Below are 17,500 nucleotides of genomic sequence, written 5' to 3' on the forward strand. Positions count from 1 at the left end.
TGGCTGCCTATAACAGCCCAAACAGAGCTCAGTATTTGGCTGCCTATAACAGCCCAAACAGAGCTCAGTATTTGGCTGCTTATTTCTTTGCCTATTGGCTTCGCTTTTTGTCATGTTTATGCACACGGCCCAGGCTTCCGAATATCAGTATGGCAAATCTACAGCGATACCCCAAGTTTCTTATACTTCCAAGTAATGGTTGATACTTAGAATATTTATCTTGGAATGCCTGGTCCATGTACAGATCAAAGACACAGCCCACCTCCAGAATCAGGACCTCCTTGTTAGAGATGCAACCGATCCGATATTATATCGGTATCGGCCTCCGATCCAGCTTAATTAATGTATCGGAGATCGGATTTGATGCCACCGATACACGCTCCGATACAGGAGGGGGACACGTGTTTAATGTTTACAGTCCGTCCTGCACAGACAGTGCAGTGAGCGAATCCAACCTCCAGTATGTACAGACTGCAAACAGAGACTATAGAAAAAAGACCCACTAAGGTGCAATATGCAAGAGAATGGAATCACTTACAGACTTAACAGTATTAAAAGAATAAGGTTTACCCGTCGTTGCACGGATCAGTCAAGTGTGGTGGAGCCTATCATATAGCTGCGTTCTGATGTTGTTGATGAGATTGCTCTTGTAATCCATTCTTCTGTTTAGGGATGGGTCCGATTAATCGATTAATCGATTATCGTTGATAGGACCCGAAATCGATTATGAAAATTAATAATCTATAATCGTTTTTTTTTTTTTTTTTTTTTTTTTTTTTTTTTTTTTTATGAAAATCTGTTGGAAAGGCAATATTGTCATCCAAACAGGACAGGGCTATAGGCCTACCAAAGTGTGCCTGGGATGTGTCTGTGTAGCTGCATGAGAGGAGTGTGAGTGGAGATTGATTCCAATCAATATACAGGTTTGGAGGATTTAGCAGGTGTTGGGAATTTACCTAATCAGGCCTAGGCTGGGGTTGCTATGGTGATCAATTGGATCAACAGTGGTCCAGGGACCACCAGTGGTCCCATTTAAAAGATGGAGTTAGTAACCAAATGGACCCTTATTAACTCTCAAGAGTTACAATTATTGTTAATCAACTACATCAGGGGCTCCCAAACTTTTTTGACTTAGGTACCCCTTGGGGGGAAGATTTTTTTTATTTGTAGGGTTCATTAAAAAAAAAACAAAAAAAAAAGTAAAAAAAACAAAAAAACAAAAAACAAAAAAAAGTAAAAAAAAATCCCCCCCCCCCAAAAACGATTAATCGATTAATCGTTAATATTGAATTACACAAATCGATTTTCATTTTGGACACATTTACACATCCCTACTTCTGTTATATATTTACTGCACACACGTGCCGTTTAGCGTGTGATTAAATATTTGTAACTTTATAATTGTATTTAAAAAAAATGCTGTTGTGACGATGATGATGATGATGAAGAATAAGCGCGCGTCGTCACCTCGGTTAAATCCGTCTTTATATAATTGGCTCAGTTATCAAACCATGACATTGTTGTCAGAAGCTCAAATATTGATTCAGATTGTAAGTTTAGTGCAATTCTTAAGACAAAGACAGAGTTTGCAAACTAAAGTAGCAACACAACACCAGCGCCATAACAAACGTCCTGAGGTATTTTTTTTCTCCCCGAGTTCTGTCGGTAAGGCTCAAGGCTTTTGTCCAGGGCTCGAGATTAACGGCGTCCCGACGTCCCGGGGACTGTAAAATATCTATTTGGGACGTAAATGGATCTCATTCGGGACGGTTTCGGGACGAGAGGAGTTTTTACACTGAAAATGCGCATTTCGTGTGCAGCGATGAGCAGCATGAGAATTTGCCGTGCCGTCAGAGTCAGACAGTCAACAGCAACAACAACACACACCCAACGGAATCATAGGAATTATATTGCTTTTGCCCGTGGATGGGACATTTAGATTGAAAAACTATCGGTTGGAAGCTTGGATAAAACCATGGTTGTGTAATGTGTGCCACAGAAAGGTTCCAATATGGACATGGGGATACACTACATCACCAACGTTTAACGTTAGCTTCCATGCTAGGCTTGCTAGCTGGCATCGACATTAAATAATATGTTGGTATATATCCTCTGAAGCAACAGATGTTTTCTAATGCTCAGATTGTTCTGGAATTGCTGCCCCAACACTGTGGAATGTGCACCCCAAAACGCTCTCATTCCACAGTTTTTATTGATTGTATTTATTATTATTATTATTATTATATTGATCCTTCGTCTTAGTATTCCCCCTAATAAAGTTGTTTTTATTTGTTTTCTCATGCCAACCATGTAATAGACATTTGAATATTCATATACCTGCATTGCTGCACGTTATCTGTTGGTCTTGATCAAGTAGCCTACACCAAAGTTTTATAAGCTACTGTAGTCACTATTCATTGATTCACTGGTAGGCTACACCAAAATAACAAAATCCATTTGAAAATAAATATCACTGTTCTCAGGTTGAATATTGATATGCGATTAAAATATGATTAATTTAGATGAATTACAAAGCCTAAGATTAATTCGATTAACATTTTTAACCAAGCCCTATTTTTCATCTGGGAGCATTTTGACTAAATCAGTGTATCTACAGAACATTATTTGTTTGGCTTAATTGTATTTCTATTACAATAGGAATACAGTTATTAATTTCACAATTTGAGTGGTGCTTTTTTGTACTTTTTTTCCCCGGGACGGAATACATTTACTTCGGGACGGTTCAAATTGTATTTTGTGGCGGTTCCGGGACGGTGGTGAAAAAAGTTAGTCTGGAGTCCTGCTTTTGTCACATAATAGCGCAGCTGATTCCAGCCATCACATTAGGGGTAAAAAGGTACCACGTGTATATAGCAATAATAATAATTACTATTATTATTATTATTATTATTAACCATAGTATTAATTAACAGGTTACATGCAGGCATCATTTTAGGGGTAAAAATGTAGCTTTGCACATAATAATAATAATAATAAACCATAGTATTAATTAACAGGTTGCCATTTCCTTAAGGTTTACAGGTTAAACACTTCTTATTCTTATTTTTACAGGTTAAACACTTAACCATAAACATCCCCTTTGAATTTAAATGTAAGGCATTTGTACAATTAATAAATGGCTTATTGAAAGTTAATGCATTTTTTTGTATTTATTTGTTTTGCTATGTAGCCTACAGCAAATATCGGATATCGGGAAATTTCAAAATTAATATATCGGAATCTGGTGACACTCTTGAATGTTTATACTAGATTGCACATATTTTTGAACTGCATCAGACACTAGGTCAACAATATGGTCGTGGTGAGCAATATACACATTTTTGTGTGCACTAATACATGTGTTATAATGTGTGTGATGGATTCTAGGTGTTGTTCAGAATCATGATGGTGAGTGTGGGTGTCGGGATACCAGATTGACAGATTGTACTTGGTTGGTAATACTTGCAGTCTTGCTTTGATGGTGGATTTTAAACCGTCCTCTCCAACACTAGCAGCATGTTTGTACATGGAATGTGAAACGGAGTGATCGGCTGAATCAACACAGGCCGACTTTCCCTGCAGTCGAAGGCCACGCCAATGTTCTTTGGCTTCCGTCTGTTTCGTGATAAGCAGAACCCTTCTTGCCGTTTTTGAGTGTGTGGGGGGGGGGGGGGGGGGGGGGAGGGGAGGGGAGAGGGAGAGGGAGAGGGGAGTTGCACCACTCAGTTCACACGGGTGTGATTTTTCTTTCCTGTAGTCTAGTGTCTGCTCCCTGCTGGGTGAGGGTACAGCCTCCAGGACCACGCTGGAGTCTGTCATTAATCCATCAGAGTGTCTGCTCCCTGCTGGGTGAGGGTACAGCCTCCAGGACCACGCTGGAGTCTGTCATTAATCCATCAGAGTGTCTGCTCCCTGCTGGTGAGGGTATAGCCTCCAGGACCACGCTGGAGTCTGTCATTAATCCATCAGAGTGTCTGCTCCCTGCTGGGTGAAGTCTGTCATTAATCCATCAGAGACGGACACATTTACCCCAGGGTTCCGGCGAGCCGCCCCTCGTCCGAACGCTAGAGAAATGACAGTTACCATGTTGGGGGGGGGGGGGGGGGGGGGGGGGGAACATCCAGACCCCCAGGAACGCGCCCCGGGTGGGGAATTAAAAAACTTCTGTGCATTGTGCCTACACATGTTGCGACCGCAAGTCGCAACATGTGTAGGCACAATGCAAGGAATAAATGCATTCGCCATGTATCCGAAGGAAGTCTGATCCAATCATTTTTAGATTTCTCTAGTTTAAGTTTTTGTTGTGTTCAAGATCTGATTTTAGGCCATGTTTAAGCCTCCAGGTTCTTAATCCACTGTTTTTCATTAAAACGTCTTTGTCCTAAAACTGTCCAGTTGGATTGTGTTGAAGTCCAGCGCCTTTTAGAGCTTCAATGCCGTGAGCCATGAAATGTTGAACCAACCTTGTGGTTGTCTTTTTTCCATTGTTAATATTGTATCCGTGTTGTCCCAGCCTTGTACCTATTGTTTTACCCGTTTCTCCGACATATTGGGGGGGGGGGGGGGGGGGGTGGAGAAATGACAGTTACCGTTTCGGGTCCCTCTACTGTACTGTACTGTACTGTACTGTACTGGCACACCCAAAAGCATCATATATATATATATATATATACACAGTTAATATGTGCTTGCGTGGGTGTGTGTGTGTTCGGTTACGCACAGGTGGTGAAGAACAAACATGCTGTTTTCATGCTCAGACCCACCCAGACACACACAGCTCTGTGAAGGGCTACACACACCGTCTGCGAACGCCGCGCGTCAAAACAGACCGCCTCCGTCATTTTCAATGAACCTATCTATCGCACACCGGCGGGCGTCCGACGCGTGTTCACGCCTCAACACCTGACGCTCCGATACGATACGCCACCGTTCTGTTCTCCAGGCGTTGCCGCGTCGCTGCGCACCACCCGGTGTGTGATGGGCTTTAGTCAGACCAGTGTGTGTCCAGTGGAAACCTCGTATGAATCTGATCTCAGGTCAGAATGGGTTAAGTAGTGGTTTACACACGGTGTGTGTGATGGGCTTTAGGCAGTGGTTTACAGTGTGTGATGGGCTTTAGGCAGTGGTTTACAGTGTTTGATGGGCTTTAGGCAGTGGTTTACAGTGTGTGATGGGCTTTAGGCAGTGGTTTACAGTGTGTGATGGGCTTTAGGCAGTGGTTTACAGTGTGTGATGGGCTTTAGGCAGTGGTTTACAGTGTGTGATGGGCTTTAGGCAGTGGTTTACAGTGTGTGATGGGCTTTAGGCAGTGGTTTACAGTGTGTGATGGGCTTTAGGCAGTGGTTTACAGTGTGTGATGGCTTTAGGCAGTGGTTTACAGTGTGTGATGGGCTTTAGGCAGTGGTTTACGTCACTAAAGTCTATGTATAAGAGCACTGGCCGCCGTGCAATGAACGGAGTTGTGTCGAGTTGTGAACGGGGTCACATCCTAGCCGTGAGGAAGCACTTACGGACAATGGAGGGGAAAACCCCCCCCCCACACACACACACACACACACACACACACACACACACACACACACACACACACACGTGTGTCTGTCCTCGCATTTTTAACACATAGCAGTATGTCAAGTGTGCATGTGTGTGTGTTTTAAGTATTTTTGTGGTTGGGTTCGTGTCTAAGAACTTGTGTGTGTGTGTGTGTGTGTGTGTGTGTGTGTGTGTGTGTGTCAGTGTTCTCCTCTCTCAGTCTGGACCTGCTGCCGGAGCGAGCTGCCACCCTGATGGTCTACGACAACGTGGTGCAGATCTTATCTGGTTCCCAAGGTAACGCTGTGTGTGTGTGTGTGTGTGTGTGTGTGTGTGTGTGTGTGTGTGTGTGTGTGTGTGTGTGTTGCCCTTGTCACTGTGACCTCAGGTACATAAATCTTGTCAGAAAAATGTTCTCCACTTTGTAATATAAATCCTAAATGAGTGTGTCACGCACACACACACACACACACACACACACACACACACACACACACACACACACACACACACACACACACAGCTTCTGTCTCCTTGTGGTGGAGTGCAGTAATTATATTACATGAGATTAGCTCCTTTTTCTTGAATTGCATTTCTTTTGTCGTGCAGGTGTGAAAGGAAAGGAAAGGTACTATGTTTACCCTGCAGGGTAACTGGACTAAGGAAAGGAAAGGTACTATGTTTACCCAGGGTAACTGGACTAAGGAAAGGAAAGGTACTATGTTTACCCAGGGTAACTGGACTAAGGAAAGGAAAGGTACTATGTTTACCCAGGGTAACTGGACTAAGGAAAGGAAAGGTACCATGTTTACCCTGCAGGGTAACTGGACTAAGGAAAGGAAAGGTACTATGTTTACCCAGGGTAACTGGACTAAGGAAAGGAAAGGTACTATGTTTACCCAGCAGGGTAACTGGACTAAGGAAAGGAAAGGTACTATGTTTACCCAGGGTAACTGGACTAAGGAAAGGAAAGGTACTATGTTTACCCAGGGTAACTGGACTAAGGAAAGGAAAGGTACTATGTTTACCCTGCAGGGTAACTGGACTAAGGAAAGGAAAGGTACTATGTTTACCCAGGGTAACTGGACTAAGGAAAGGAAAGGTACCATGTTTACCCTGCAGGGTAACTGGACTAAGGAAAGGAAAGGTACTATGTTTACCCAGGGTAACTGGACTAAGGAAAGGAAAGGTACTATGTTTACCCTGCAGGGTAACTGGACTAAGGAAAGGAAAGGTACTATGTTTACCCAGGGTAACTGGACTAAGGAAAGGAAAGGTACTATGTTTACCCAGGGTAACTGGACTAAGGAAAGGAAAGGTACTATGTTTACCCAGGGTAACTGGACTAAGGAAAGGAAAGGTACTATGTTTACCCAGGGTAACTGGACTAAGGAAAGGAAAGGTACTATGTTTACCCAGGGTAACTGGACTAAGGAAAGGAAAGGTACTATGTTTACCCTGCAGGGTAACTGGACTAAGGAAAGGAAAGGTACTATGTTTACCCAGGGTAACTGGACTAAGGAAAGGAAAGGTACTATGTTTACCCAGGGTAACTGGACTAAGGAAAGGAAAGGTACTATGTTTACCCAGGGTAACTGGACTAAGGAAAGGAAAGGTACTATGTTTACCCAGGGTAACTGGACTAAGGAAAGGAAATGTACCATGTTTACCCTGCAGGGTAACTGGACTAAGCTCAAGAACTTGTTTACAGCCAGGCCCTGCTCATAGAACATTTCATGGTAGAGGTTCAATGCCTTGCTCAAAGGGCACTTCAGCGGTGGTAATTTTAACGTGCCGGTCCGGGTATACGAACTATAGCGACCTTCCGATATCAAGACCGCTCCGCAAACCGTTCGGCCACCGCTGACAGACAGTCAGTATAACAGTTATTTATGATTATTCAGGTGTGACTGACAGACAACACAGTTATTATATTATTATGTTATTATATAGACTGACAGACAACACAGTTATTACATTATGTTATTATATAGACTGACAGACAACACAGTTATTACATTATGTTATTATATAGACTGACAGACAACACAGTTATTTCTAAATAAAAAGTTGGAAACTAAATGAATACTATGCTATGGTGACTAAAACTAAGACTAAATATACTTTCAATTTCGTCAACAAACAAAAAAAAGACTAAAATGTTAGGAAGGGACTAGTGGACAAGAGATCCAGTATAAGTCATTTTACACTTGGTTGCATGCTGGAAATAGCAGATCTACAAGCTCACAACGCGACGCGTTGTGAGCTTGTAGATCTGCTATTTTCAGCAAGTGTAAAAACGACATTAAACGACGGCATCAAGGCCCGCCAAAATGCATTTTAGTCGACTAAATCAACTGTAGATTTAGTCGACTAAAACCTCATGATATTTAGTCGACTAAAACTAGACTTAGCACTGAGACATTCCAGGCGACTAAAATGTGACTGAAAGTTTAATTCCAAAGACTAAAAATGACTAAACTAAAATATTAGTTTGCTGCCAAAAACAACACTGCTCCCCACACACCACACCAACGCATGGCACGCACGCACGCACGCACACGCCTGCATTAGCATGATCAAAACGCTAAACCGGGGCACGTGTCTTTGCAGAAAAGAAAACAATTTGATGGAGGGGGGAGGGAGGGGGGGGGGGGGGGTCATCAACCCCAGACACCCCGGGGAGCGATGAAAAGGAACACAATGAAGGAAACAGAGTGGAGCGGTAGGGGGGGGGGTTATGGAGGGGGGGGTGGGACGGGGGGGGGGGGACAAAACAACAGGAAAAAAGAGGTGAAGAGAAGAGGGGGCGGGAACAGAACGCATGGCACGCAATAATGTCCATTTCCTGTTGGACAGGAAGCCAAAGGTTTTGACCCGACAGAGAAGCGCTCCGGGCACACACACACACACACCACACACACACACCCCGCACGCACACGCACCACACACACACACACACACACACACACACACACACACACACACACACACACACACACACACACACACACACACACACACCACACACCACACACACCACACACCACACACCACACACAGTCACTTTTAGTGCCACTACTGATGAACATTCACAGAAAATAGCCGATAAAGTTCTGTGAGCTCATGGTTATGAATGCCGCAGCTCGCTTGGTCTTCAACCAGCCAAAATTCTCCCACGTCTCCCCCCTGCTCCGCTCCCTCCACTGGCTCCCGGTCGCTGCCCGCACAGAATACAAAACTCTGATGCTGGCATTCTAAAGCAACCAAAGATTTTGCAAGTATGATTGAACCCTACAAACCCTCCCGCGCACTCAGATCAGCCAACGCAGGGAAGCTGGAAGTACCCTCACTAAAAACGCCGGGACAACAACGCTCCACACGTCCCAAACTCTTCTCCCTTCTGGCTCCAAAACTGTGGAATGCACTTCCCATTGCAGTCAGAACTGCAGCATCACTCCCAATCTTCCGCCGTAGTCTGAAAACCCACCTTTTCAGACTCCATCATGGCCCATAGCACTTACCCTATACCCCCTTAGATAGCATTTCTGTAGACTTAGATAGCATCTGATACAGACTTATAGCATGTTATGTAGACAGCACTATAATTGCATTGTATGTAGTCATAGCACCGAGTGGCACGCTACGACAGACATAGAAACACAGCTTTTTCAGAAAACTGTCAGGATGCAGAGTGACCGCTCCCCCCCCCCCCCCCCCCCCCCCTGACAATCCGCTTCATGAATGACCAGGCCAGGAAGGCCAGGAAGGAAGGCCGACAGCGCAAAGCCACGTTAAAAGGCTAATCTGGGATGGTGAAAGTGCATGATGGAAAAACAAACGGTCCACATTCTGTCATACACACAGTCCTACATTTCCCCAAAAGGAAGTAGCATGTATTTATTCCAGTCTGACCGGAGGCAGGGACACAACCTAATGTCCACGGGCCATACAGATGAATGCCCAGGGGGGGAGAGGGGGGCATTGAATCCCCCCACTCCCTTTTTCCTCCCCAGACAATCTAACCCAGGGGGGGGGGCAGCGGTGTTTGCGGAGCGGTCTTGATATCGGAAAGGTCGCTAGTTCGTATCCCCGGAAATTACCACCGCTCTGAAGTGCCTTTGAGCAAGGCATTGAACCCCTACCATGAAATGTTCTATGAGCAGGGCCTGGCTGTAAACAAGTTCTTGAGCTTAGTCCAGGGTAAACATAGTACCTTTAGTCCAGTTACCCTGCAGGGTAAACATGGTACCTTTAGTCCAGTTACCCTGCAGGGTAAACATAGTACCTTTCCTTTGCTTTTGGACATGAGAAACCCTGACGTAGCACAATGTGCTCACTGTCTCGGTGCCAGAGACTGAGCACCGTCAGCCACTGAGACCCGGTTCTACAGAATGTCTTCTAAGCTCGTAGCGTGACCTTGTAGAGGTCATAGCGTGTAGCATAGCATAGCATAGCATAGCATAGCATGTTATGCTTTAGCTATTGAAAAATAGCAGATCTACAAGCTTGTGGCGCGCTACAAGCTTGTAGGTCTGCTATTTTTGAAAAATCGAAGAACGACTGACATCTTTAGAATCTGATCTCAGGTCAGAATGGGTTAATCAGACCAGTGTGTGTCCAGTGGAAACCTCGTATGAATCTGATCTCAGGTCAGAATGGGTTAAAGACATTTAGTGTGAACAAAGACAAAGAGTGCAGAAAGCTTCTGTGGGAAATACACTCACAGACTGTTCTGGTCCAGTTGAGCAGGTTTACAACTGCATTATGCTATGATAAATGATATGATGCCCTCAGACGTATACGCGCAGCACCGCACGCAGTACACTGATCTTATTCTGCGGACTACATAATATGGCTCTTGGGCTTTGCTTGGCACAGTTTCCAAAGTAAAACAAAATAATAATAATAATGCTAAAGTAGAATCCATAGCAAACTAATATCAAACACGACACTGGAGCACAGAACTGACTGACACAGTGAATAGCAGGCAGGCTGACAGTGAAGTAGTATAACGGCAAAGAGGCAATGCAATTCAGTGTGTCTGGATTTATTTGAGACAATGTCGCACAGTTGATGGTCAGTGTCCGTGCACGCCAGCCATCAAACAAACCGCCGTCTGGAGGATTAAAGTGTGTTATGCCAGTGTACCCTGGTGCGCTGTTGAATCTCGGGCAATGTGAATCATGGCCATCGGGGACCAGGCAACCGTATTGGTAAAAGGGTTCCAATGAAACGGATGCAGTCCGTCTCAGTGTGAATCGCCTGTTAATGACTGAAGACATGATGTTTACTGTGATTAGAGTAAGCTTACATTTCATATCACAAACACCATGTAGTGAAAACTACCAAACTGTAAGCAGAAATGTTTTCCTGTGTGTGTGTGCCTGCCTGTGTGTGTGTGTGCCTGCCTGTGTGTGTGTGTGTGTGTGTGTGTGTGCCTGTGTGTGTGTGTGTGTGTGTGCCTCTGTGTGTGCGTGTGTGTGCCTGTGTGCGTGCACCCCCAGGTTCCCGCGGTCAGCCCTGGGTCCAGTTCCCGCGCAGAGCGCTCTCTCTCCCGGCCGACACGTCCTACTCCAACCTGACCGCTCTGCTGACCGTCGCCTCGACTCCCGCCAGCGTCCAGAACTTCCCCTACCTCCTGGGCCTGGCCGGGAACGGTACCGGTACGTTTAGAACTTCCCCTACCTCCTGGGCCTGGCCGGGAACGGTACCGGTACGTTTAGAACTTCCCCTACCTCCTGGGCCTGGCCCGGAACGGTACTGGTACGTTTAGAACTTCCCCTACCTCCTGGGCCTGGCGGGGAACGGTACCGGTACGTAGAACTTCCCCTACCTCCTGGGCCTGGCAGGGAATGGTACCGGTACGTTTAGAACTTCCCCTACCTCCTGGGCCTGGCGGGGAACGGTACCGGTACATAGAACTTCCCCTACCTCCTGGGCCTGGCGGGGAACGGTACCGGTACATAGAACTTCCCCTACCTCCTGGGCCTGGCCGGGAACGGTACCGGTACGTAGAACTTCCCCTACCTCCTGGGCCTGGCCGGGAACGGTACCGGTACGTAGAACTTCAACATGTTCATTTTTCAGGAAATTAACCCATTTTGGGGACGGGAACCCATTTTGGTGTTAGCATCATGTTATGCTTTAGCTATTGAAAAATAGCAGATCTACAAGCTTGTAGGTCTGCTATTTTTTTTTTTTATCGAAGAACGACTGACATAGAAACATAGCTTTTTCAGAAAACTGTCAGGATTTATAAGACAATTTTTAGAATCTGATCTCAGGTCAGAATGGGTTAAGAAAACCTTTTTTTAAAACCTTATTTTTTAAAACAAGGCAATAGAGCCTCATCAAAGTTGGTGTTGTGACTATATATATATATTGTCAATTACTTCCATGAGAGGTGGTGGAGTTAGCTGCTTTAGCAGACAGTTTGAGAGGGGGTGGAGTTAGCTGCTTTATAGCAGACAGTTTGAGAGGGAGAGAGGTGGTGGAGTTGGTTGCTTTAGCAGACAGTTTGAGAGGGAGAGAGGTGGTGGAGTTATTTGCTTTAGCAGACAGTTTGAGGGTCCAATGGAGTTGAGAGGTTTTGCCCAAAGCACTTTTTACTACTTTCCATTGATTCAATATTTTCGAAACAACACACAGACGTAAAGGGTGTTCAATAGCACTGATTTATGGAACAACACACAGACGTAAAGGGTGTTCAATAGCACTGATTTATGGAACAACACACAGACGTAAAGGGTGTTCAATAGCACTGATTTATGAAACAACACACAGACGTAAAGGGTGTTCAATAGCACTGATTTATGGAACAACACACAGACGTAAAGGGTGTTCAATAGCACTGATTTATGGAACAACACACAGACGTAAAGGGTGTTCAATAGCACTGATTTATGGAACAACACACAGACGTAAAGGGTGTTCAACAGCACTGATTTATGGAACAACACACAGACGTAAAGGGTGTTCAATAGCACTGATTCATGAAACAACACACAGACGTAAAGGGTGTTCAATAGCACTGATTTATGAAACAACACACAGACGTAAAGGGTGTTCAATAGCACTGATTTATGGAACAACACACAGACGTAAAGGGTGTTCAATAGCACTGATTTATGAAACAACACACAGACGTAAAGGGTGTTCAATAGCACTGATTTATGGAACACACAGACGTAAAGGGTGTTCAACAGCACTGATTTATGGAACAACACACAGACGTAAAGGGTGTTCAATAGCACTGATTTATGAAACAACACACAGACGTAAAGGGTGTTCAATAGCACTGATTTATGAAACAACACACAGACGTAAAGGGTGTTCAATAGCACTGATTTATGGAACACACAGACGTAAAGGGTGTTCAACAGCACTGATTTATGGAACAACACACAGACGTAAAGGGTGTTCAATAGCACTGATTTATGAAACAACACACAGACGTAAAGGGTGTTCAATAGCACTGATTTATGAAACAACACACAGACGTAAAGGGTGTTCAATAGCACTGATTTATGGAACAACACACAGACGTAAAGGGTGTTCAACAGCACTGATTTATGGAACACACAGACGTAAAGGGTGTTCAACAGCACTGATTTATGGAACAACACACAGACGTAAAGGGTGTTCAATAGCACTGATTTATGAAACAACACACAGACGTAAAGGGTGTTCAATAGCACTGATTTATGAAACACAGACGTAAAGGGTGTTCAATAGCACTGATTTATGAAACAACACACAGACGTAAAGGGTGTTCAATAGCACTGATTTATGAAACAACACACAGACGTAAAGGGTGTTCAACAGCACTGATTTATGGAACAACACACAGACGTAAAGGGTGTTCAATAGCACTGATTTATGAAACAACACACAGACGTAAAGGGTGTTCAATAGCACTGATTTATGGAACAACACACAGACGTAAAGGGTGTTCAACAGCACTGATTTATGGAACAACACACAGACGTAAAGGGTGTTCAATAGCACTGATTCATGAAACAACACACAGACGTAAAGGGTGTTCAATAGCACTGATTTATGAAACAACACACAGACGTAAAGGGTGTTCAATAGCACTGATTTATGGAACAACACACAGACGTAAAGGGTGTTCAATAGCACTGATTTATGGAACAACACACAGACGTAAAGGGTGTTCAATAGCACTGATTTATGGAACAACACACAGACGTAAAGGGTGTTCAACAGCACTGATTTATGGAACAACACACAGACGTAAAGGGTGTTCAATAGCACTGATTCATGAAACAACACACAGACGTAAAGGGTGTTCAATAGCACTGATTTATGAAACAACACACAGACGTAAAGGGTGTTCAATAGCACTGATTTATGAAACAACACACAGACGTAAAGGGTGTTCAATAGCACTGATTTATGGAACAACACACAGACGTAAAGGGTGTTCAACAGCACTGATTTATGGAACACACAGACGTAAAGGGTGTTCAACAGCACTGATTTATGGAACAACACACAGACGTAAAGGGTGTTCAATAGCACTGATTTATGAAACAACACACAGACGTAAAGGGTGTTCAATAGCACTGATTTATGAAACACAGACGTAAAGGGTGTTCAATAGCACTGATTTATGAAACAACACACAGACGTAAAGGGTGTTCAATAGCACTGATTTATGAAACAACACACAGACGTAAAGGGTGTTCAACAGCACTGATTTATGGAACAACACACAGACGTAAAGGGTGTTCAATAGCACTGATTTATGAAACAACACACAGACGTAAAGGGTGTTCAATAGCACTGATTTATGGAACAACACACAGACGTAAAGGGTGTTCAATAGCACTGATTTATGGAACAACACACAGACGTAAAGGGTGTTCAATAGCACTGATTTATGGAACAACACACAGACGTAAAGGGTGTTCAACAGCACTGATTTATGAAACAACACACAGACGTAAAGGGTGTTCAATAGCACTGATTTATGAAACAACACACAGACGTAAAGGGTGTTCAATAGCACTGATTTATGGAACAACACACAGACGTAAAGGGTGTTCAATAGCACTGATTTATGGAACACACAGACGTAAAGGGTGTTCAATAGCACTGATTTATGAAACAACACACAGACGTAAAGGGTGTTCAATAGCACTGATTTATGAAACAACACACAGACGTAAAGGGTGTTCAATAGCACTGATTTATGAAACAACACACAGACGTAAAGGGTGTTCAATAGCACTGATTTATGAAACAACACACAGACGTAAAGGGTGTTCAATAGCACTGATTTATGAAACAACACACAGACGTAAAGGGTGTTCAATAGCACTGATTTATGAAACAACACACAGACGTAAAGGGTGTTCAATAGCACTGATTTATGAAACAACACACAGACGTAAAGGGTGTTCAATAGCACTGATTTATGAAACAACACACAGACGTAAAGGGTGTTCAATAGCACTGATTTATGGAACAACACACAGACGTAAAGGGTGTTCAATAGCACTGATTTATGAAACAACACACAGACGTAAAGGGTGTTCAATAGCACTGATTTATGGAACACACAGACGTAAAGGGTGTTCAACAGCACTGATTTATGGAACAACACACAGACGTAAAGGGTGTTCAATAGCACTGATTTATGAAACAACACACAGACGTAAAGGGTGTTCAATAGCACTGATTTATGAAACAACACACAGACGTAAAGGGTGTTCAATAGCACTGATTTATGGAACAACACACAGACGTAAAGGGTGTTCAATAGCACTGATTTATGAAACAACACACAGACGTAAAGGGTGTTCAACAGCACTGATTTATGGAACACACAGACGTAAAGGGTGTTCAACAGCACTGATTTATGGAACAACACACAGACGTACAGGGTGTTCAATAGCACTGATTTATGAAACAACACACAGACGTAAAGGGTGTTCAATAGCACTGATTTATGGAACACACAGACGTAAAGGGTGTTCAACAGCACTGATTTATGGAACAACACACAGACGTAAAGGGTGTTCAATAGCACTGATTTATGAAACAACACACAGACGTAAAGGGTGTTCAATAGCACTGATTTATGAAACAACACACAGACGTAAAGGGTGTTCAACAGCACTGATTTATGGAACAACACACAGACGTAAAGGGTGTTCAATAGCACTGATTTATGAAACAACACACAGACGTAAAGGGTGTTCAATAGCACTGATTTATGAAACACAGACGTAAAGGGTGTTCAATAGCACTGATTTATGAAACAACACACAGACGTAAAGGGTGTTCAATAGCACTGATTTATGAAACAACACACAGACGTAAAGGGTGTTCAACAGCACTGATTTATGGAACAACACACAGACGTAAAGGGTGTTCAATAGCACTGATTTATGAAACAACACACAGACGTAAAGGGTGTTCAATAGCACTGATTTATGGAACAACACACAGACGTAAAGGGTGTTCAATAGCACTGATTTATGGAACAACACACAGACGTAAAGGGTGTTCAATAGCACTGATTTATGAAACAACACACAGACGTAAAGGGTGTTAAATAGCACTGATTTATGAAACAACACACAGACGTAAAGGGTGTTCAACAGCACTGATTTATGAAACAACACACAGACGTAAAGGGTGTTCAATAGCACTGATTTATGAAACAACACACAGACGTAAAGGGTGTTCAATAGCACTGATTTATGAAACAACACACAGACGTAAAGGGTGTTCAATAGCACTGATTTATGAAACAACACACAGACGTAAAGGGTGTTCAATAGCACTGATTTATGAAACAACACACAGACGTAAAGGGTGTTCAATAGCACTGATTTATGAAACAACACACAGACGTAAAGGGTGTTCAACAGCACTGATTTAAAAAAACCTCAAAAGTGCAGTTAAGAGGTTTCCTCCCGACAGAAACGATAGGTTATTGGTTCCAGCTGTTACTATTCCACAACATGCAAACATGACCCGCTTTTAATTACTTCAGTCTAAATTAGTAGCTCAATGTTCAACACAAGTATAACTAAAGGTATTAAAAAGGCATTTGAAATTACATAAAATGTTTCAGGATTCCAATTTAAAAATGGAAAAGAAATAATTCAAGATTTAAATTTGAATATAGCAAAAAGAGCAGATCTACAAGCTCAAAATGCATCGCAGTGAGACGCATTTTTTATTTCAATGCAAATAAAAAATGCATGAACCTGGGGATCGACGCCCTCTACTGACAGTGACGTCAGGACGGTGCTCTATGCATAATTAGCATAATACTTTTCACCACTGAAATAGATGAGTACACAAATTACATTAAATGTATAGAAAAAGGAAAAGTTTATTTTTGCTTAAGATTTTACATCATATTTGATCCGGCTTTTGTTCTAGACTAGAGATAACTTAGACACTTTTGATTTATATTGAACTCATTGATGTCTCTGTCTCTGTCTCTGTCTCTGTCTCTGTCTCTGTCTCTGTCTCTGTTTCTGTCTCTCTCTGTCTCTGTCTCTGTCTCTGTCTCTGTCTCTCTCTCTCTCTGTCTCTGTCTCTCTCTCTCTCTCTCTCTCTGTCTCTGTCTCTCTCTGTCTCTGTCTCTCTCTCTCTCTCTGTCTCTCTCTGTCTCTGTCTCTGTCTCTGTCTCTGTCTCTGTCTCTGTCTCTGTCTCTGTCTCTGTCTCTGTCTCTGTCTCTGTCTCTGTCAGGGCTCCAGACTAACTTTTTTCACCACCGTCCCGGAACCGTCCCAAAATACAATTTGAACCGTCCCAAAGTGAATGTATACCGTCCCGGGAAAAAAAGTTAAAAAAGGACCACTCAGATTGCGAAATGAATAACTGTATTCCTATTGTATAATAGAAATACAATACATGCAGTACATTATTTGTTTGGCTTCATGTTTCTTCAGTAGATAGAGAAAATACACTGATTTA

At 43.2% G+C, this 17,500-nt stretch overlaps 1 protein-coding gene across 1 annotated transcript in view; it reads left to right on the forward strand.

The window, feature by feature from the left end:
- Positions 1-5,736: 5,736 nt before the first annotated feature.
- Positions 5,737-17,500, forward strand: part of fam171a1 (family with sequence similarity 171 member A1) — a gene marked incomplete at its 3' end in the record, with an annotated part of 38,627 nt that continues 26,863 nt past the window's right edge. Inside the window, 2 exon segments of the mRNA XM_083761272.1 lie at positions 5,737-5,829; positions 11,040-11,198. Of these exon segments, the coding sequence (XP_083617398.1) occupies positions 5,787-5,829; positions 11,040-11,198 (202 nt within the window). The 5' untranslated portion in view covers positions 5,737-5,786.

The sequence above is a fragment of the Protomyctophum parallelum genome (assembly GCF_964188405.1).
Source record: "Protomyctophum parallelum genome assembly, chromosome: 3".
Classification (NCBI taxonomy): domain Eukaryota; kingdom Metazoa; phylum Chordata; class Actinopteri; order Myctophiformes; family Myctophidae; genus Protomyctophum; species Protomyctophum parallelum.